General features: G+C 41.8%; 1 protein-coding gene across 1 annotated transcript; it reads left to right on the forward strand.

Annotated features, from left to right (window-relative positions):
• The first annotated feature begins 9062 nt into the window (after positions 1-9062).
• On the forward strand, positions 9063-14593 carry LOC120054450 (myocyte-specific enhancer factor 2B-like). The gene is made up of 8 exons (XM_039001865.1): positions 9063-9116; positions 9228-9431; positions 9749-9889; positions 10153-10342; positions 11030-11175; positions 12510-12624; positions 12707-12815; positions 13181-14593. Exons 1-8 carry the CDS (start codon positions 9063-9065, stop codon positions 13506-13508), a joined length of 1287 nt encoding a protein of 428 aa, XP_038857793.1. The 3' UTR covers positions 13509-14593.
• Positions 14594-22923: the final 8330 nt, after the last annotated feature.

The following is a 22923-nucleotide window of genomic DNA, read 5'->3' on the forward strand; positions in this document are numbered from 1 at the left end:
CTTTGGCAGCGATTACAGCCTTGAATCTTCTTGGGTATGACGCTACAAGCTTGGGTCACCTGTATTTGGGGAGTTTCTCCCATTCTGCTCTGCAGATCCTCTCAAACTCTGTCAGGTTGGATAAGGAGCATTGCTGCACAGCTATTTTCAGGTCTCTCCAGAGATGTTCGATCGGGTTCAAGTCCAGGTTCTGGCTGGGCCACTCAAGGACATTCAGAGACTTGTCCCGAAGCCACTCCTGCATTGTCTTGGCTGTGTGCTTAGGGTCGTTGTCCCTTTGGAAGGTGAACCTTCGCCCCAGTCTGAGGTCCTGAGTACTCTGGAGCAGGTTTTCATCAAGGATCTCTCTGTACTTTGCTCAGTTCATCTTTCCCTCAATCCTGACTAGTCTCCCAGTCCCTGCCGCTGAAAAACATCCCCACAGCATGATGCTGCCACCACCGTGCTTCACCTTAAGGATGGTGCCAGGTTTCCTCCAGACGTGACGCTTGGCATTCAGGCCAAATAGTTCCATCTTGGTTTTGTCAGACCAGAGAATCTTGTTTCTCATGGCCTGAGAGTTCTCTAGGTGACTTTGGGCAAACTCCAAGCGGGCTGTCATGTGCCTTTTACTGAGGAGTAGCTTCCATCTGGCCACTCTATCATAAAGATCTGATTGGTGGAGTGCAGCAGAAATGGATGTCCTTCTGGAAGGTTCTCCCATCTTCACAGAGGATCTCTGGAGCTCTCCCAGAATGACCATCAGGTTCTTGGTCACCTCCCTGACCAAGGCCCTTCTCTCCCAATTTCTCAGTTTGGCCAGGCGGACAGCTCTAGGAAGAGTCTTCGTGGTTCCAAACTTCTTCCATTTAAGAATGATTGAGGCCACTGTATTCTTGGGGACCTTCAATGCTGCAGACATTTTTTGGTACCCTTCCCCAGATCTGTGCCTCGACACAATTCTGTCTCAGAGCTCCACGGACAATTCCTTCGACCTCATGGCTTGGTTTTTGCTCTGACATGCACTGTTAACTATGGGACCTTATATAGACAGGTGTGTGCCTTTCCAAATCCTGTCCAATCATTTGAATTTACCACAGTGGACTTCAATCAAGTTGTAGAAACATCACAAGGATGATCAATGTAAACAGGATGCACCTGAGCTCAATTTCTAGTCTCATAGCAAAGACTCTGAATACTTATGTAAATAAGGTATTTTATTTGATCTTTTTTGATTTGTCATTATGGGGTATTGTGTAGATTGATGAGGAAAAATATTAAATTAATCATTTTTAGAATAAGGCTGTAACGTAACAAAATGTAGAAAAAAGGAAGGGGTCTGAATACTTTCCAAATGCGCTGTGTCTACCAATTGGTGCCCTTCTTTTCAAGACATTGAAAAGCTCCCTGGTTTTGTGATTGAATCTGTGCTAGAAATGTACTACTGGACTGAGGGACCTTACATATAATTGTGTGTGTGGGGTTCAGAGATGGGGTAGTTAACCTCTATTATTGAACACAGAGTCCATGGAACTTATTATGTGATTTGTTTAGCAAATCTTTACCCAGGAACTTATTTAGGCTTGCCATAACAAAGAGGGTGAATACTTATATAACCAGGAGATTCTAGTTATTATTATTTATTTATTTCTGTAAAAAAAAATATCTCTTCTCTTTGACATTATGAAATATTTTGTGTAGATAAATGACAAATAAAAATCACTATTAAATTAATTTAAAACCCAATTTCTTACACACCAACATTTGAAGAAATCCAAGGGGGTGAATACTTATGATAGGCACTGTATAGCCTTTATACGGTGCATAAATAATGTACATTTGGGGGGTGTATTGTGTGTGTCCTTCAGGCCTATATACAGGTACAGTAGTTCATTCCCATTGCATGTACAATTCCTTTTTAAATGATGCATATTTTTATTGAGCATTTTGTAAACGCTCGGGAACATTGAAACACTATTTGTATGGACTAAATTCATTTTAGATGATGCCAGTGGCTTAGTGGGTGTACATTATACTGTCACAACAGGGAGGCAGGGTTTTCTATCACGAAGGAAAGATTTGCCGTGGAGCAAATATGTAAAGTGGAATCTGGTCCAGCGGCTGTTTTAAATGCATTTTATTTATGCTTACATTTTTATCCTTTCATTCAGCTCTGCAAAATTTTTAACTTGGAGCAAAGCATAGCCAACAGAGAATGTGCAAGCATCAACAGAAAGGCACAAATTATATGGTTAGGATACATAAAGAAAAAAATATTTTCAAAGTAGAATATTTAACACAGTTTCCAGTAAAACACAGTATTTCCAATGCTTACAACAAATATTTGTTCATCGTGAACTGAAAAGTTTAAATTCTTTGCATGACTTGACAACATCTGTGTTTGTTATTCTTGTTCTCAAGTTGCTTTTCCATGGACAGCAATATGTTTGTTTCTGAAAGAGAGCATCTTTGATAGTTTAGTTTTATAATAAAACCACTAAACTTGGGCACTCAGTATTGAACCTGTTGCCCCTGGTGCAGTCATGACTACATCTCTGTCTCTCTCTCTCTCTGTCTCTGTCTCTAAGTTGAGACACGACACTATGGTCTTGACATGTCTCTGTGGTTCACAAAAATCCCAAAGCTCTTCCAGAAAGATCAGGTGTCCTGTCCATAGTGTGTGTCTATTCTGACTCAATCCAAAATATACAGGCAATTTAATTATCTCCTGTTAAAATTAGCCAGATATTTCCTCACCTCTGCTTTGCAAATGTCCAGCCAGGGAGTCATTGCAAATAACAAAGCACATAAACTGTCTGACCCTGCTGTGTCACATTCGAGTTTTAAATAAACATGGGGTGAAATATAGATTTTTTTTAACCATAAATCAGTCTTGCAAATTGATACTGTATTGGCCCACTGCATTGCTTTTAGAAGATTTCACACAAACCTTAATCTGTGATAAATTCAGCGATGAATGAAGTGTTAATTTTTTTATAATAATCTGCATTTTATGTCAAGGTTTGTTGAGTCAATAAGCGTTCGTGTTGGCATGTTTGCCTTGGCTGGGGGGGGGGGGGGGGGCTTTATGTATTGGGTTATGCAAATAGGATTCCTGCTTTCTATTTTGGTGCCTGGTTTCTCATCTTGCCATTGAACTGAAATGACTGGAGCATCAACAACTAATACTGAAAACACTCAGGTACTCAGGACCTCCCAGCTAATATTGTGTGGTAGCGTTCATCTAAGAGTATGGTTCTCTGTTCACAGTTATAGGCCTTAAAGGGGAAATGTATGCTTTCTCCTTCTGCAAGGGGTGAACATTAGCAAGTTTCCATTTAATTTATTTAATGGAATGTGGAATGACACAGTTGTTATTGTCATGTACATATACAGCAATGATCCGTGTTCATGAGTAAGTTCTCATTTAACGTTCACAGGAATTGCTATAATTAAAGCCAGTGTGTTAGTGAGAAGTATCACACCTCTGTATCAAGTCTTCCACTCACTCATATGAAGTAGTGCTACAGCGTTGACTGGTAATGACAAAACTGTTTGTTGTCGGTGTTCTTCACCCTGTGGTGTCCCAGTGAGACACTCAGCAATTCCTCTGGGGACAGCCAGGGTGTCTTTGGGAGAGAGGGCCTGACTGTGCTAGAGGCCTGCTCTGTTAGTGTGTATGGTCTCGTTTCCACTGTCTGGCCTCTGGGAAGGTGTCAGAGGAAGCTGCACTCTGTCCCTAGGAGCTCGAGACCCTGGGGCAACTGTGTGTGAGTGCAATTATTGCACTCTTACAGGACACAAAATACTTGTGTTATTTTCTACTCCACTTACTGTATACAGTATATTATCTATAGATTACCACAGGCATTTTCCTGGTCTTGAATACCATGGTCTCTTGAGTGGCAAAAAGTAATTGGATTCCATCCTATAGTGTGTGAACAAGATCATTGAAAATGAAAACCGTAACATTTGCTCTACCCCCCAAGGCAGCCAAATGTACATTCTCAACAACACTCCAATGGTTTTTACAGAGAGTGAAACTCAGGTTATGAGCCTGTTTGAGACCTCAAGTGGCGGTTGTCATACGGACTACGTTATCCAGAATTAGCTGACATTAGGCGTGTGCAGGTTTACTGGCTTCGTTGTTGGGGGTTTGAGAAACCATCAAAACAACGGTGAGAGGGCCAAGTCCTCACTGTTTAGAGGGGAGGTAAATGCTATATTTGCCTGGATGTGTGAGGGGGGTTGGGGGGCGGTGGTGTGTAATTCTGAGAGAAAGGAACTTTCTGTAAACCCCAATGTGATAAAGATCTCTCTGGCCTCTCTGTAGCTCAGATCTTCTACTTCCCTCTACTGTCTTCATTTCCATCTGAGGCGAGATGCTCTCTTCTGCAGAACTGTACATGCTAGTCATGTAGAGTTCTCCTTTCAGTTGCAGAAAACTATAGTATTTTTTTATTCAGTACAATGCAAGATGATGCAATCATAATTGGTGCAGTCATTTGGTGTGTTCTTGATGGACCTCTTGTTTGTGCAATCCAATAGCTGAGCAGTTACAACTATTTTGCCCCAGTATCTGTTAATAGTTTGCTGTACTATAGATTTAGGAGACTTGTCTACTTTCTAATTCTGTCAGTCTTAATAAAGCACTATTATTCAGAGAAGTTTCACTAATCGAAAATGGAGTACCAACGATGGATATTTTTCAACACATTGATTGATTCTGTTCTATTTTACAGTTTGAGGTGTAAGTGTCTTGTCTTAGAGGCTGAGTCCAGTGGATACTTTATAAGGTAATGATAGGGGCACAGAGGTGGATTCCTCAGAAATGCCCTGAATGCCTGTGTGCCAAGCGTGGGCAAGGGGGCAGCGGGCACTCTGGGGGTCGTGGGAACACCGGCACCATATCCGCTCACTCACCATTTGGATGTGGCTTCTAAATATAGAGGTCATACGTGTCCAATATGTGAAGGGAAAACTCCTCTGGGCTTTGCATCAGTAGAGACAGTACAGTACAGTCAGTTACTGCCAGCTTAGGACCGGGACGCAGAGAGTTGTACTAGACCTAACTTTCTGATCTCAACAATGTACTTATCTTATGTGTAAAGTTTTTTATGATATATTGTGGATACTATTGTTATGCCCAATGTCATTTATAAATGTGACGTTCTTGATCTTGTATATTGTTGTGTTTACAACGCAATTATATACAGGCCAATGGTGATTTTGAAATAGTTACAGAGTTTAATGGCTGTGATTGGAGAAAACTGAGGATGGATGAATAACATTGTAGTTACTCCACAATTGTAGTTACAACACCATAGTGCTCTCAAAGCTCATCAATAAGCTAAGGACCCTGGGACTAAACACCTCCCCCTGCAACTGGATCCTGGACCTCCTGACGGGCCGCCCCCAGTTGGTCAGGGTAGGTAACAACACATCCGCCACGCTGATCCTCAACACAGGGGCACCTCAGGGGTGTGTGCTCAGCCCCCTCCTGTTCTCCCTGTTCACTCATGACTGCACGGCCAGGCACGACTCCAACACCATCATTAAATTTGCCGATGACACAACAGTGGTAGGCCTGATCACGACAACAATTAGGCAGCCTATAGGGAGGAGGTCAGAGACCTAGCCGTGTGGTGCCAGGACAACAACCTCTCCCTCAACGTGATCAAGACAAAGGAGATGATTGTGGACTACAGGAAAAAGAGGACCAAGCACGCCCCCATTCTCATCGACGGGGCTGCAGTGGAGCAGGTTGAGAGCTTCAAGTTCCTTGGTGTCCACATCACCAACAAACTAACATGGTCCAAGCACACCATGACAGTCGTGAAGCAGGCACGACAAACCTATTCCCCCTCAGGAGACTGAAAATATTTGGCATGGGTCCTCAGATCCCCAAAAGGTTCTACAGCTGCCCCATCGAGAGCATCCTGACTGGTTGCATCACTGCCTGGTATGGCAACTGCTCGGCCTCCAACAGCAAAGCACTACAGAGGGTAGTGCGTATGGCCTAGTACATCACTGGGGCCAAGCTTCCTGCCATCCAGGACCTCTATACCAGGCGGTGTCAGAGGAAGGCCCTGCACATTGACTCTCACATTGACTCTGTACTGGCACCCCCTGTATATATTGTTATTTTTTACTGATCCTCTTTAATTACTTGTTACTTTTATCTCTTCTTATTTTTTTGGAACTGCACTGTCGGTTAGGGGATCGTAAGTTACCATTTCACTGTAAGGTCTACACCTGTTGTATTCTGCGCATGTGACTAATACAATTTGATTTGATTTGACAATACTAACCTAAATGAAAAGAAGGAAGCTTGTACAGAATACAAATATTCCAAAGCATGCATCCTGTTTGCAATAAGGCACGAAAGTAAAACTACAAAACATGTGGCAAAGAAAATATCTTTATGTCCTGAATACAAAGCGTTATGTTTGGGGAAAATCCAACAAAACACGTCTTTGAGTACCACTCTTCATATTTTCAAGCATGGTGGTGGCTGCATCATGTTATGGGTGCTTGTTATCGGCAAGGACTAGGGAGTTTTTCAGGATAAAAAGAAACAGAATAGAGCTCAGCACAGGCAAAATCCAATAGGAAAACCTGATTCAGTCTGCTTTCAAACAGACACCGGAAGACAAATTCCCTTTTCAGCAGGACAATAACCTAAAACAAAAGGCCAAATTAACACTGGAGTTGCTTACCAAGACAACATTGAATGTTCCTGAGTGGCCTAGCTAGAGTTTTGACTTAAATCTGCTTTAAAAATCTATGGCAAGACTTGAAAATGACTGTCTAGCAATGATCAACAACCAACTTGACAGAGCTTGAAGAATTACAAAAATAATAGCAGATATTGTGCAATCCAGGTGTGTAAAGGTCTTAGAGACTTACCCAGAAAGATTCACAGCTGTAATAGCTGCCAAATGTGATTCTAAGATATATATATACAGTTGAAGTCGGAAGTTTACATACACTTAGGTTGGAGTCATTAAAACTAGTTTTTCAACCACTCCACACATTTCTTGTTAACAAACTATAGTTTTGGCAAGTCGGTTAGGACATCTACTTTGTGCATGACAAAAGTTATTTTTCCAACAATTGTTTACAGACAGATTATTTCACTTATAATTCACTGTATCACAATTCCAGTGGATCAGAAGTTTACATACACTAAGTTGATTGTGCCTTTAAACAGCTTGGAAAATTCCAGAAAATGACATCATGGCTTCAGAAGCTTCTGATTAGGCTAATTGACATACTTTGAGTCAATTGGAGGTGTACCTGTGCATGTATTTCAAGGCCTGCCTTCAAACTCAGTGCCTCTTTGCTTGACATCATGGGAAAATCAAAATAAATCAGCCAAGACCTCAGAATAAAAATTGTAGACCTCCACAAGTCTGATTCATCCTTGGGAGCAGTTTCCAAATGCCTGAAGGTACCACGATCATCTGTACAAACAATAGTACGCAAGTATAAACACCATGGGACCACGCAGCCGTCATACCGCTCAGGAAGGAGACGCGTTCTGTCTCCTAGAGATGAACGTACTTTGGTGCGAAAAGTGCAAATCAATCCCAGAACAATAGCAAAGGACCTTGTGAAGATGCTGGAGGAAACAGGTACAAAAGTATCTATATCCACAGTAAAACGAGTCCTATATCGACAGAACCTGAAAGGCCGCTCAGCAAGGAAGAAGCCACTGCTCCAAAACCGCCATAAAAAAGTCAGACTACGGTTTGCAACTGCACATGGGGACAAAGATTGTACTTTTTGGAGAAATGTTCTCTGGTCTGATGAAACAAAAATAGAACTGTTTGGCCATAATGACCATCGTTATGTTTGGAGGAAAAAGGGGGATGCTTGCAAGCCGAAGAACACCATCCCAACCGTGAAGCACGGGGGTGCTTTGCTGAAAGAAATATTTCATTTCACATTCTTAAAATAAAGTGGTGATCCTAACTGACCTACAACAGGGAATTTTTATTAGGATTAAATGTCAGGAATTGTGAAAAACTGAGTTAAAATGTATTTGGCTAAGGTGTATGTAAACTTCCGACTTCAACTGTATATATATATTTCTTTTTTTACAAATGCTAGAATTTATCTTACAGTTCGACATTACATTTTGTAATGTATTTTGTGTAGATCGTTGACAAAAATGACAATTAAATCAATTTTAATCCCAATTTGTAACACAACAAAATGTGGAAAAAGTCAAGGGGTGTGAATACTTTCTGAATGCACTGTACAAACATTCACTTATTTTCACTATAATCTTCTCAATCCCAACTGTCATTTTCAGCCCTCCCACTCAGTGGGCTGCCCTTAGTGAACTATATTATGTCCACATGACCAGGCCTGCCCGTATGTCTCTACCATCTTTTTTTCTGAACCTGAACATGGGAGAAGAGGGGGTGGTGTAGAACTTTCCCTTTTCGAAAACACAGTTTAACTTCCGCTGGTTTCACCAGGGCCTGTTGTACCTTACAAGCTGACTGGTTTATATTTGTAACCCTGCTAGCTCTGGTCCCAGGTTAACCCAGACTGGGGGGGTGTCAGACTGGTCTAACTTTATCCCCCATCGCCTCATCAGAGTATAAATAAACAGGCTGCCATGACAAGGGGGAAGGGTGGGACTTACATCGCTTAAACAAAACACATGCCATTTTCCCATCAGAATTGTCTGAAGGTTAAGACCCATACTGTACGGTGGTTGGTGCTCTTATTTTGATAAGGTTGAGTGGAACCACTGTGTATGGGCCTACCCGTAACCCTTTATGAAGTGGCCAGAGGTCTCAACCATATGGTTTGCTTTTTGAAAGTTAGCTAGGTTTGATTGTGTAATGGGCTGTTGATGTTGTCTTGAGATCTACAAAAGACTATATATCTCAATGGGATATCCTGATGAAATAAAGTTAACGTAAATAAACGTTTTCATTACTAGGATGACATTTACATGCTGTGCTGAAAAGGGGATGAGTTCAAATGACTGAGTTTAGATTTTTTTATATATATCTATTTTCACAGTGTTAAGCCATCTGTCAGACACGCAGACCGTAAACACAATGGGAAGGAAAAAAATACAAATCTCTCGTATCCTAGACCAGCGGAATCGACAGGTACAACTCTTTAATTATTCTATCACTTTTGATTGATTATTACATTTGACATGGTATAGTTAAACAGTCACAGACCAAATAATACATGAACCAATATATTTCTGTTCCCAGGTGACATTCACCAAGCGTAAGTTTGGCCTGATGAAGAAAGCGTATGAGCTGAGTGTTCTGTGTGACTGTGAGATTGCCCTCATCATCTTCAACAGCACCAACCGTCTATTCCAGTACGCCAGCACTGACATGGACAAGGTCCTGCTCAAGTACACAGAGTACAGCGAGCCTCACGAGAGCAGGACCAACACAGACATACTGGAGGTATAAATACATTACAGCTCCACACATTACTCAACATGTTCTCCTATACGTATAGTAATCTGTTGCATAATTATATGCAAGGTTACAATTACATTAATTCCCAATAAAGACACACTGTTGAGAGTGCTTTGACGTTGGAATGCATACGTTTATGAAATGCTTACTTGGGCTCCCCCACAAAGCATTGAAAAAACAATGTTGGTACAGTCCACTTCTGTATTGTTAGGACATCCCCAAGAATCAATAGTATAAATAGTGCTGTAGTATCCTTGAGGTAATGTCTGTGTGCTGCTCTTTCCTCTGTCCTGCTACTGTAGACTCTGCGGAGGAAGGGCCTGGGCCTGGGCCTGGACGGGACAGAGCTGCTGGACACGGAGGAACCCATGCAGGTGGCAGCAGAGAAGTATGGCCCACACAGCGAGGGCATGGACCTCTCCCTGGCCCGCCAGCGCTACTACGTTAGTACTTACACTGGTCTTATCAGACAGATGCTGTCTGAGCCAAAGGCTGTACATTAACTAAAGTTGTTCCATTTATATCTTTTATTCTGTGAATAATGGCTAAATTTGAGAAAATGATTATATTGAACAGTCAAACCATTCATTTAACTCAGTGAACACATGTTGTACTCATAGAGACACTTTAGCTCTGCAATGCAGCTGCAATAAAACTAACTTTCAAATCTTAACTCAAACAGACACTCTCTCATATTTCTCCTCAGGCCACCTCCTTGAACTCACCAGAGGCCCAGTTCCTGGTGTCTACTGGCTGTGAGAATGGATACCCCAACTCCTCCAACCCCAGCCCGAGCTCCCACAGACCCCTGGCCTTCAAGCCCCTGGGCCCCAGACCAGGCTCAGCCAGCCCTGCAGGGCCCCACTGCCATGCTGCCTTCATGTCCCCACACTCAGGTGACCTGGCCCCCTAGTTCCTCTTTGCAAACATTCCTAGAGGGTTAGAGGGCGTGGATGAGTGTCCATGAGTGTGAGTCCATCTCAGTGCTGTGCAGCCAGCTGTGCACGCACACAGGAAGTGAATGTGTGTGTGTGTGTGTGTGTCTGTGTACGCACATATGTGTGTGCTGTCTGAAACAGTCCCCACAAGTGAAACAGTGTCTGGAGGCTGATCTGTGGTTTCTGAGCAGTGAGTGTGTTGCACCTGCTGGTCATCTCAGCTCAGCTCAGCTCAACCCCTCACTCTTCACACCCTATAGTTATTAGTAGACATGCGTAGGGATGCCACTCAGTGGTGTGTGATCACAACCAAGCTTTGTAGTCAATTAAATCAGCATTTTGAAAGACTATATACTACTGTACAATGCTTGTAATATGCCCTTTTTATCAATACAGATCAGAGCTAAATGTATGGTAAAAATACGTATTATGCTTACTAAGTTAATGTGTGAATACATTTTTTGTTATCAGGTTGACATTAATAATGTACGTTTTGGTAATCTGAAGTGGCAGACTTCTATTAGAGATCCAAAATGTACTTTTACAGGCAGAGCGAGTGAGAGAGATTGAGAGAGAGTGATTGAGTGTTCTGTCGGTGAGTGAAACATCTTGTTCTCACTTCCTATTTGTGTTCTCTCTGTTCAGGTATTGGCAACTCTATGTTCTCCCATGGCAACCTGAGCCGGGCCTTGGAGATGAAGACTCCTCCCCCTTTGAATCTGGGCAGTGAGAACCGGCGTACAGAGAGCCACCCTGGCATGGGTGGCACACGCGCCAACTTTAGCAGTTCTGTAAGGATCTCTTAAATCCTACTTGTCAGTCATAACGCGAGGTTAGCATGAGGTACTGCAGTACTGCAGGCTACATAGTTCCACTACCACTCATGGTGATTATGAAGGAGCAATCAGAGAGCAGGGTTATCACGATGTCATTATGAAGGGACCAATTAGAGAGCAGTTATGAGGATGTTTTTACGATGGGACCAATCAGAGAGCAGGTTTAAGATTATGTAATTACGAATCGACCTATAAGAGTCCAGGGTTATGATGATGTCATTATGATGAACCAATCAGAGAGCATGGTTATGACGATGATATTACAAAGGTACCAATCAGAGATTAGGGTTAGGACAATGTTATTCTGAAGTGCCCAATTAGAGAGCAGGACTATGACGATGTCATTATGATGTGTCAATCAGAGAGCAGGGTCATAACAATGTCATTATGATGATGTAATTATGAAGGACCAATCAGAGTACAGGGTTATGATGATCTCATTATGAAGGACTAATCGAAGAGCAGGATTATGACGATGCCATTACGAAAGGACAATCAGAGGACCAACCACACTCACATGGCCTGTATTGTTTTGTAGATAGCTTTTTTAAAGTAATTAATGAATAGATTAGGCATATTAACTTTGGATGGTGCCCACATTGACCGTGTCCACTCTTATAAATATCTGGGCAATTGGATTGATGAAAAGCTATCTTTTAAAAAGCATATTGATGAGTTAGTTAAGAAGTTGAGAATTAAAATGGGCTTCTTCTATAGAAATAGGTCATGCATCTCGTTAAATAGCAGAAAGCAGATTTTTCAGTCAACGTTCCTACCAGTTTTAGACTATGGCGACATCATCTATATGAATGCAGCTGCCACTACATTAAAGCCGTTAGATGCAGTTTTTCATAGCACATTGTGCTTTATTATGGGCGACAGGTTCAGTACACATCAACGCGTTCTTTAACAAAAAGTAGGCCGGCCCTCTTTGAAGTTGTGGAGGTCGATTTATTGCTCTCTTTTTATTTATAAAGCTCTCTTGCAAAAACTTCCCCCGTACCTAACATCATTACTAACTTTTAGACGTATGAGTTACCATACCCGGTCTCATGGATGGCTAACTCTGGAGATCTCTTTGGCAGTTCAAATTGTTAATTGGGAACCTCTTTGCTGAGGAATGTGATCGTTTCTCTTGAGTGTGTTGTTTTGTGGTAATCTTGTATATTTGTATTATGTGGTATTTGTAAAGTGTGTATTTGCAGGGCTCCCTTGTAAAAGAGACCTTAGTCTCAATGGGACTCCCTGCTAAGACAAAGAAAAAATATCTCTCTCCATGTGATGTTCAGAGAGGCCTACTGTACCCGGGCATGCACCCAGGGAACCACATGCTGGCAATGGGGAAGACAGGTCTGCTGAGCCATGGTCTGGGGGGCTACAGCCTCTCCTCTGCTGGACCATCTGGTAAGGCTGCAGCTCTGCTCCTCTTAAATCTTCACCTGTTTCCTAGTTCGTGATTTACAATAATTCTCCTCTTCCCTCCCAGACTACAGTCACCCAGGTTTCTCCCATGCTGTGAGTCTACAGCGTGGGACAGTGAACCCATGGCAGACAGCACAACCACAGGAGCAGCATGTGCCTCACCTCAGCCCAGCGTAAGACCACTGATATTTTATTTAACTAGGCAAGTCAGTTAAGAACAAATTCTTATTTTCAATGACGGCCTAGAAACAGTGGGTTAACTGCCTTGTTCAGGGGCAGAACGACAGATTTTTACCTTGTCAGCTCGGGGGTTCAATCTAGCAACCTTTCAGTTACTGGCCCAACACTAACCACTAGGCTACCTGCCGCCCCATATACACCTTACTCAATTACTCAGTGTTCGCACAGTGATGGACTTGATAGTGTTGTGTGTCTACTAGTGGCCTCTATAGGAAAAATAGCAAGTGAGGATTCATTTCATACTATATCATGCATGCATATACCATTCTCTTTTCTCTGTCCGCTTGCTGTGTACCAGGATGTCCAGTGGAGGGTGCTCTTTTCCTTCTCAGTCCTCAACCCCCACCCCTCCTCCTCACCCCTCCCTCAACCTCAGCATCAAATCGGAGCGCTCCTCCCCGGAGCACATCTGCTCCCCGACCTCTCCGCCCGTGCGCAACTTGAGGCAGCACTCTCCAATGAGCACCTCTAATTCCGCTCACCACACCCCCCAAGAGCCCTACCCAGCCAATGAGAGAGAGGATTTCCCCAAAGGAGGTGTTCCTTACCCGGCTCAGCACGGGGCAGAGGAGAAAGGAGGGCTGCCCCTGAGGCAATTAGAAATCAGCGATGGGTGGCAGAGATAGCTGGCAGCGACTACCACACACAAAAATCCTGCCACATGGTTTCCAACACACAGAGAGATGAGAATGGGGAGATGGGGTTCACTCGTTCACATCATCCCAGAGGAAAGAAAGACCCCCCTTAGAGCTGGGCTGGACTCTCCATTGTGGGCAATGAACATGTGGCACTGCCTCTCTGATCTTGATACAGTGAGGAGATACAGTGGGTGTGTTGTTGTGTTTGGTTGGTTTGTCTGTGTATTGGTTCAGAGGGGTGTCAAACCACACATCAATGTGGTTCTCTCCTCCTGCTTGTGCTACATCACAGAGCAGGGGTGAGAGCATCAGTCATTTAGCCATATAATTTAGAGCACAGTGTTTCAGATTAATACTTCACATTCAGGTCCTCAGTTAATGTACATATATAACTTTAATGCTTAGTTTATCCTTGAGCTCAAAATCAATGAAGTGGTCAGCTCACAGGAGACCAATTAGGGAGCAGCAAGGTTCTATTCATCTATCATGGTCTCAATGGGCATGGCCTCGTGATAGTGAGTGGGAAGTTGGTCTGGATAGGAATTGATCACAGAAAAACAAAAATGTAATCTGCACTTATGGATTTTTGTATTGAAAATCTGTGCATTTTTAAGTCTCTCTCAGGGATTTAGATCATTGGTTCCATTATAAAGGTTTAGTGTTGCTTTTTATGACTAAAATAATACTGAGCAAAGCTGTTTGTTTTTACACTATATCCTGCATAGTTTAATTATTTCTTTTTAGACACTGGCCTTAATCATGTAAAATTATGACATCAATTTAAGACCAAAGGATATGTAATGTGTTTATTTTCTTAAATATGAATATTCAATATAAACCAAAGTTTAGCATCTAATGTATTTCAAAAAAGATCTAAAGGCATGTAAGAATCATCCATCAGTAGTAATCATTATACATCTTCAATCTATTTCCCCTTGTGAACAATTAAGGTCCATATTCAGTATAACCATTTTATAAAGTTGAGCTTAATTTTGTTTAAATAAATGAAAAAGCTCAGGGCTGGACTACCGTATTTGGGGTCACTGGGGAACCGACCTCCAGGTCCCCTGCTTTCCAACATATTTTCTATTGAAAAAATGTGCAGTTTTATATAAAATCAAATCAAATGTTATTTGTCACATGCGCTGAATACAACAGGTGTAGTAGACCTTACAGTGAAATGCTTACTTACAAACCCTTAACCAACAATGCAGTTTTAAGTAAGAGATTTTTTTAAAGTAAGAGATAAGAATAACAAATGATTAAAGAGCAGCGGTAAATAACAATAGTGGAGCTATATACAGGGGGTACCGGTACAGAGTCAATGTGCGGGGGCACCGGTGTCGAGGTAATATGTGCATGTAGGTAGAGTTATTAAAGTGGCTATGCATAGATAATACCAGAGAGTAGCAGCAGCGTTCCGGGGGGGGGGGGGGGGGGGCAGTGCAAATAGTCTGGGTAGCCAATTGATTAGCTGTTCAGGAGTCTTATGGCTTGGGGGTAGAAGCTATTTTGGAGCCACTTGGACCTAGACTTGGCGCTCCGGTACCGCTTGCCGTGCGGTAGCAGAGAGAACAGTCTATGACTAGGGTGGCTGGAGTCTTTGACCATTTTTTGGGCCTTCCTCTACACCACCTGGTATAGACGTCCTGGATGGCAGGAAGCTTGGTCCCAGTGATGTACTGGGCCGTACGCACTACCCTGTGTACTGCCTTGCGGTTGGAGGCCAAGCAAAAACCTTTTGAGGATCTGAGGACCCATACCAAATCTTATATTACAATTCTACATTTTGTCATGAGGCTAAGAGAAAATGTTACATTTTTAAAGCACATTTTCTGCAATTGTACACTTTTTGGTATGGGTCATAGAGAAAAATTTACCGTTTTGTAGCTCATCTCATGCTATTGTTCACATTTTGCCAAGATGTTGAGAGAAATTTTTGCAGTTGTAAAGCAAATTTCCTGCAATTCTACACATTTTGGTATCATATGATATCTGGGGGGAGCCCGGCCTCCAGGTGGCCCCCAAACCCTGCGTGCCCGTTTGGTAATCCAGCCCTGCAAAAGCTATTTATTCATGTGTGGAAAGGGAACCATTTGATTAATTGTCAGTGGGGCAATGGGAATAAGGTATGTTGAGAATCAGACACCTATCAAAGAAGCTGCGTAAGTTAACTTTTGTCTATGAAAAAAACTAGACACTTTTTATTGCTTGTGTGAGTTTGTGTTTTTGATTATTCTTTTTTTAATGATGTTTGTGTATTATGCACTGGATTTTTGGTGTGTTATTGTTTCATTTATCCATTTTGTGTTTAAAAGTTTTAAAAAGTATCATGTAAAATGATCTTGTATCCATTTTGTTTCTCATTGTGGGTTTGTGTGTACATTGAAGTTAACGATTTTGTCCACAAGAGAGCAACATATTTCACACTATCACTCTGGAGGCAAGACAGAATGCAGGACAGAATCAGCCATTACTAGTGGTTGTTAATTATCTGACAAAAATGACAGGTTCAAGCAGTAGACTGTGACGGTATTAAGATAAAACTACATCATTCGTGTATTGAAGACATACATATAGCCGGTATATGAGCACTTCAAGTTCTGGTTGACAACATGAAATGAATTTGTATATATGTGTCCATATTGACACAAATTACACTGAACAAAAATATAAACACAACATGTAAAGTGTTGGTCCCATGTTTCGTGAGCTGAAATAAAAGATCCCAGAAATGTCTCATACACACAAAAAGCTTATTTCTCTGAAATGTTGTGCACAAATTTGTTTACATCCCTGTCCGTTAGCATTTCTCCTTTGCCAAGATAATCCATCCACATGACAGGTGTGGCATATCACGAAGCTGATCATTACACAGGTGCACCTTGTGCTGGGGGCAATAAAAGGCCATTATAAAATGTGCAGTTTTGTTACAGAACGCAATGCCAAAGATGTATCAAATTTTGAGGGAGTGTGCAATTGGCATGCTGACTGCAGGAGTGTCCAGCAGGGCTGTTGGCAGAGAATTCTATGTTAATTTCTCTGCCGCCTCCAACGTAATTTTAGAGAATGCTCGTCGTCCTCACTAAGGTCTTGACCTGACTGCAGTTCGGCATCTTAACCGACTTCAAAGGGCAAATGCTCACCTTAGATTGCCATTGGCATGCTGGAGAATTGTGCTCTTCACGGTTTCAACTGTACTGGGCAGATGGCAGACAGCGTGTATGGCGTCGTGTGGGCAAGCGGTTTGCTGATGTCAACGTTGGGAACAGAGTGCCCCATGGTGGCAGTGGGGTTATGGTATGGGCAGGCATAAGCTACGGACAACAAACACAATTGCATTTTATTGATGGCAATTTGAATGCACAAAGATAATGTGACGAGATCCTGAGGCCCATTGTCATGCCATTCATCCGCCACCATCACCTCATGTTTCAGCATGATAATGCACGGCTCCATGTCGCAAGGATCTGTAAACAATTACTGGAAGCTGAAAATGTCCCAGTTCTTCCATGGCCTGCATTTTCACCAGACATGTTGAGCATGTTTGGGATCCTCTGGATCAACGCGTACGACCACGTGTTCCAGTTCCCGGCAATGTCCAGCAACTTTGCACCGCCATTGAAGAGGAGTGAGACAACGTTCCACAATCAACAGCCTAATCAACTATATGCGAAGGAGATGCATGAGGGGAATGGTGGTCCCACCAGATACTGACTGGTTTTCTGATCCACGCCCCTACCTTTTTAAAGGCATCTCTGTAACCAACAGATGCATATCTGTATTCCCAGTCATATAAAATCCATAGAATAGGACCTAATGAGTTTATTTCAATTGACTGATTTGCTTCTATGACTCAGCAAAATCTTTGAAATTGTTGCATGTTCCGTTTATATTTTTGTTCAGTATATTTCAACTGTGGATAAATGTAGAACGTGAAAAACATTATTCTTGCATACATTCACATTTGACATATTTTCTAAACACAGGTTATTGCAACACATCAATAGTATCAGCGCTGGCTGTATTTATCAAAACAGCCCATGGCTTCATACTTATTTTAATGATGTGGCTGTCTTTTAATAAACATGATTTGACTTGTATGTTATTTTGACCACCTGAGGGCTGTAAATCTAATTGACTGATATAAAATAAAATAAAAAGTGATTTAGAAGTCACAGCATTTCCTTTGATGTAAATTAATCTGAAGACAGATACAATGATATTTGCCATGTGTATCTATCTTTCATGTGTCCATTGAAAACATCTGGTCACTCATTATAATGTCAGACCACTCTGTCAAACCACCAGGTTCCAGCTGAGGGGAGAACAAGAATGGAGGAACACTTAAAAAGCCAAAAAGCTTTCAACATTAAAAGACAGTGTGCATACAGTACACAATGCCTTACAATCACAGCTGGACATCACATACAGTGAATACACTTCTATATTCCTCCCTATAGAGCATTTCCCTGCAATTTAGACTAACTAGGAGGAAATTGGCTAGAATTATCCCTTTCCCACACTGTGTCAGCACACCCTCTCTGCTCCCCAAATGAAAAGAGTGTCACAGGGGTCGTGTCTGGGCAGCTCCCTTGAGGATAGGGCCAGTCTGCAGGCCATGTCTGAAAGCTCCTCTGCCTGGTTGCTGCCTGGTCCCTATAGCAACAGCCATGGTGGCTGCAGGCGGCAGACATGGGGCCTCCAAACACATGCACATAATTAATGTGATTATATAGATATGTCAACCCTGTCACCTTCCAGTTCATTAAGCTGGACACTCTCCCAGACTTGTCAGAGGCTAGTAGAGGCCTAGGCCTGCCTGGCCATATACAACGCTTTGCATTTGATTTGCCTTTTACCTGGAGGGACAATCAGAGCCAGCTTAATGCAGGGGCTTACTGGGGCTGAAGCCCCTGGGCCCCGGCCCGTGGGGGGCCCAAGAGGCAGCAAATAGTAAAAAAAGAAATAGCCTGCTGCTAATCATCAGATGGGAGGAGGAGAGAAGGTAGGGGGCCCATGTGGGTAACTGGGGGGCCCTGCCTTGATTGGGTAACTGATTTTTTAATATATATTTTTTAATATAATAAACTGCATAATAAATAAATGTGACTGGTCAATTGTGTGAGTCAGGGTCTTGGCTCAATTTTCTATCCAACCACAGTGGTTGGATAAGAAATTGAGCCTAGCCCCTGACTCACACAATCTCTCGATGTTCAAAATAAACCAGATTTATAATAATAAATAATAAATAAAGCATAATTTATCCACAGAGGATCAATAGTTCATAAAAAATAACTGTGGAATAAGTTTTATCACAAGCACATACAGGTATCCGCCAAAATTAAGGAAAAGTATTTGCCCCATTTTCATATTTTTGCATATTTTTGATACTGAATGTTATCAGAGCTTCAACGAAAACCTAATATTAGATAAAGGGAACCTGAGTTTACAAATAACAAAAAAATGGATACTTTATTTATTTATTTAATTAACAAAGTTATTCAACATCCAATATTCCTGTGTGAAAAAGTAACTGCCCCCTTACACTCAATAACTGGTTGTGCCACCTTTAGCTGCAATTCCTGCAAACAAATGCTTCCTGTAGTTGTTGATCAGTCTCTCACATCTCTGTGGATGAATTTTGTCCCACTCTTGCGCAGCTGGGTCATGCAGCAAGACAATTATCCAAAAACACAATCAAGTCTACATGAAAATGGCTAAAAAGCAACAAATTTGAAGTTTTTGAAAGGCCAAGTCCAGACCTAATCCCAATTGTGGCAGGATTGAAATGAGCATTTCATGCTTGAAAACCCACAAATATCGCTGAGTTAAAGCAGTTCTGCATGGAAGAGTGGGACAAAAATCCTCCACAGTGATGTGAGAGACTGATCAACAAATGCAGAAAGTGTTTGGTAGGAGTCATTGCAGCTAAATGTGACAACCAGTTATTTAGTGTAAGGGGGCAATTACTTTTTCACACAGGGCATTGGGTGTTGCATAACTTTGTTTATAATATAAATTAAATAAGTATGTAATTGTTGTGTTATTTGTTCACTCAGGTTCCCTTTATCTAATATTAGGTTTTGGTTGAAGATCTGATAACATTTTGTGTAAAAAATATGCAAAAATAGAGAAAATTTGAGAGGCAAATAGTTTTTCACAGCACTGAATGTATCATATTTCTATGGTTGGTTGCCTTTTGCAGATTTAAAAATACAATCCTGGGAAAAACGCACAGTTTGGAAGCAAATGCCTACCACTGAAAAGAGAAGTCTGTAGAACCAATAGAAACAATGTTTTCTCAACAACTTCCAATTTGTAGCTAACAGAAGCACTGTTTTTCAAAGTAGTTTATCTTGAGATAGGCTATTGGCACGACGAGCGCATCGGCCATCACCATGAGGAGCCTATAGGGCCAGATTAAGAAATTATAGGCCCCAGGGCTTTGAGTTCTTTTCGATTTGTGGTACATTTACTGTTTAAGAAAAATACCCTTTATAATAAAGCCATAAAAACATTTGCCATGTGGCATAGGCTACAGTTGAGTACATGTGTTTTTTGGATTTCCACACATGGAGACATTTTTAGCAGCCTTTTAAAAACGCATTTCATGCAATTCTACGTCATTTACATGACAGAAGACATTAATTGAATCTTTTTTAATTTCACACAAATGACCAAAATGAGTGGCTACTCTGACACTGACAAGCTAAGATCAATCTGGTCTTCAATTCAAACAAACAATAGCCAGGCCAATGAAGCGACACACACATTGTACAGTATTAGGAGGAAATATATACAGTATACAGTATATATATAACAAAGGCTACAGTAGGCTACTAAATCAAATTTCCATTGGCACACTGACTTATCTAATGATAAAGATGAAGCCAAAGGCTCAACTGTAGCCTCTGCCACATGGCAAGCATTATTATGGCTTTATTATAAAGGGGCTTTTTCTTCAACAGTAAATTTACTCCAGCATCAAATTGCATCTTGGTACACAGATTTGTTTACAGAAAATGATGGTGTACTCGGAAGGGGGGGCTATAACAACAAAGCCCCAGGGCCTATGATTTCTTAATCCGGCAATGGAGGGTTTGGTGTGAATGTTAGGGAGAATATTCTCCCAATGAAGTCAAAGTACTCAGATTAGCTGTTTTGCCATCATTGTAGGCTCCATGATTTCAAAAGCATCACAAAGGCAAATGAATGGTGAGATAAAACAGGGGGGAAATACTTGTTAAACATTTCAAAGTTTTCCAGCACATCATATAAAAATCTATTGTTAAACAGTCAAAGTATTATGTTATTGCAAGAGACATCAGAATCAGAATCTCAGCCATCCATAATACACAAGGTTCCAAGGTGTTAACTGGTCCCCTCTCTGGTAAGTTTTCTCAGTGTTTGAGCACGATTTCCTCCATTGAAGCATATCCCAACTCACCAGCACATAAAGGCTCAGACAAGGGGCCGTCCCTCTCTAAATTGGGCATCTTTGTGGGTTTTGACTGGATGTGGAAGTCAAATAATATCTCCAATAAATCATGTCAGCTCTGATTAACACCCTGCGGGCCGCAGTCTGTCTGTGACACATCTGAGGGAAGGCTTTGTTACTTATTGCCAGGGATATCTGACAGAAGTTTGCTGTACAATATCAATCTGTTTTTAACAATATTATTCCACAGTAGGAGTGATATCCAGAAAAAAGATACAATTTGAGATGCGGAATAATGTTACATTGTGACACTGCATCACATTGCTAAAAAGCTAAATTAAATTGATCACACTAAAATCAAAATATATTTAACACAAATACAGTGGGGAGAACAAGTATTTGATACACTGCTGATTTTGCAGGTTTTCCTACTTACAAAGCATGTAGAGGTCTGTAATTTTTATCATAGGTACACTTCAACTGTGAGAGACGGAATCTAAAACAAAAATCCAGAAAATCACATTGTATGATTTTTAAGTAATTAATTTGCATTTTATTTTGCATGACAAGTATTTGATTCAGAAAAGCAGAACGTAATATTTGGTACAGAAACCTTTGTTTGCAATTACAGATATCATACGTTTCCTGTAGTTCTTGACCAGGTTTACACACACTGCAGCAGGGATTTTGGCCCACTCCTCCTTCTTCAGGTTTCGGGGCTGTCGCTGGGCAATACGGACTTTCAGCTCCCTCCAAAGATTTTCTATTGGGTTCAGGTCTGGAGACTGGCTAGGCCACTGAGATCCTTCTTATGGAGCCACTCCTTAGTTGCCCTGGCTGTGTGTTTCGGGTCGTTGTCATGCTGGAAGACCCAGCCACGACCCATCTTCAATGCTCTTACAGAGGGAAGGAGGTTGTTGGCCAAGATCTCGCGATACATGGCCCCATCCATCCTCCCCTCAATACGGTGCAGTCGTCCTGTCCCCTTTGCAGAAAAGCATCCCCAAAGAATGATGTTTCCACCTCCATGCTTCACGGTTGGGATGGTGTTCTTGGGGTTGTACTCATCCTTCTTCTTCCTCCAAACACAGCGAGTGGAGTTTAGACCAAAAAGCTCTATTTTTGTCTCATCAGACCACATGACATTCTCCCATTCCTCCACTGGATCATCCAGATGGTCATTGGCAAACTTCAGATGGGCCTGGACATGCGCTGGCTTGAGCAGGGGAACCTTGCGTGCGCTGCAGGATTTTAATCCATGACGGCGTAGTGTGCTATTAATGGTTTTCTTTGAGACTGTGGTCCCAGCTCTCTTCAGGTCATTGACCAGGTCCTGCCGTGTAGTTCTGGGCTGATCCCTCACCTTCCTCATGATCATTGATGCCCCACGTGGTGAGATCTTGCATGGAGCCCCAGACCGAGGGTGATTGACCGTCATCTTGAACTTCTTCCATTTTCTAATAATTGCGCCAACAGTTGTTGCCTTCTCACCAAGCTGCGTGCCTATTGTCCTGTAGCCCATCCCAGCCTTTTGCAGGTCTACAAGTTTATCCCTGATGTCCTTACACAGCTCTCTGGTCTTGGCCATTGTGGAGAGGTTGGAGTCTGTTTGATTGAGTGTGTGGACAGGTGTCTTTTATACAGGTAACGAGTTCAAACAGGTTTAGTTAATACAGGTAATGAGTGGAGAACAGCAGGGCTTATTAAAGAAAAACTAACAGGTCTGTGAGAGCCAGAATTCTTACTGGTTGGTAGGTGATCAAATACTTATGTCATGCAATAAAATGCAAATTAATTACTTAAAAATCATACAATGTGATTTTCTGGATTTTTGTTTTAGATTCCGTCTCTCACAGTTGAAGTGTACCTATGATAAAAATTACAGACCTCTACATGCTTTGTAAGTAGGAAACCTGCAAAATCAGCAGTGTATCAAATACTTGTTCTCCCCACTGTATATCA

The sequence above is a fragment of the Salvelinus namaycush genome, chromosome 10 (genome assembly GCF_016432855.1).
Source record: "Salvelinus namaycush isolate Seneca chromosome 10, SaNama_1.0, whole genome shotgun sequence".
In the NCBI taxonomy this organism is placed as follows: Eukaryota; Metazoa; Chordata; class Actinopteri; order Salmoniformes; family Salmonidae; genus Salvelinus; species Salvelinus namaycush.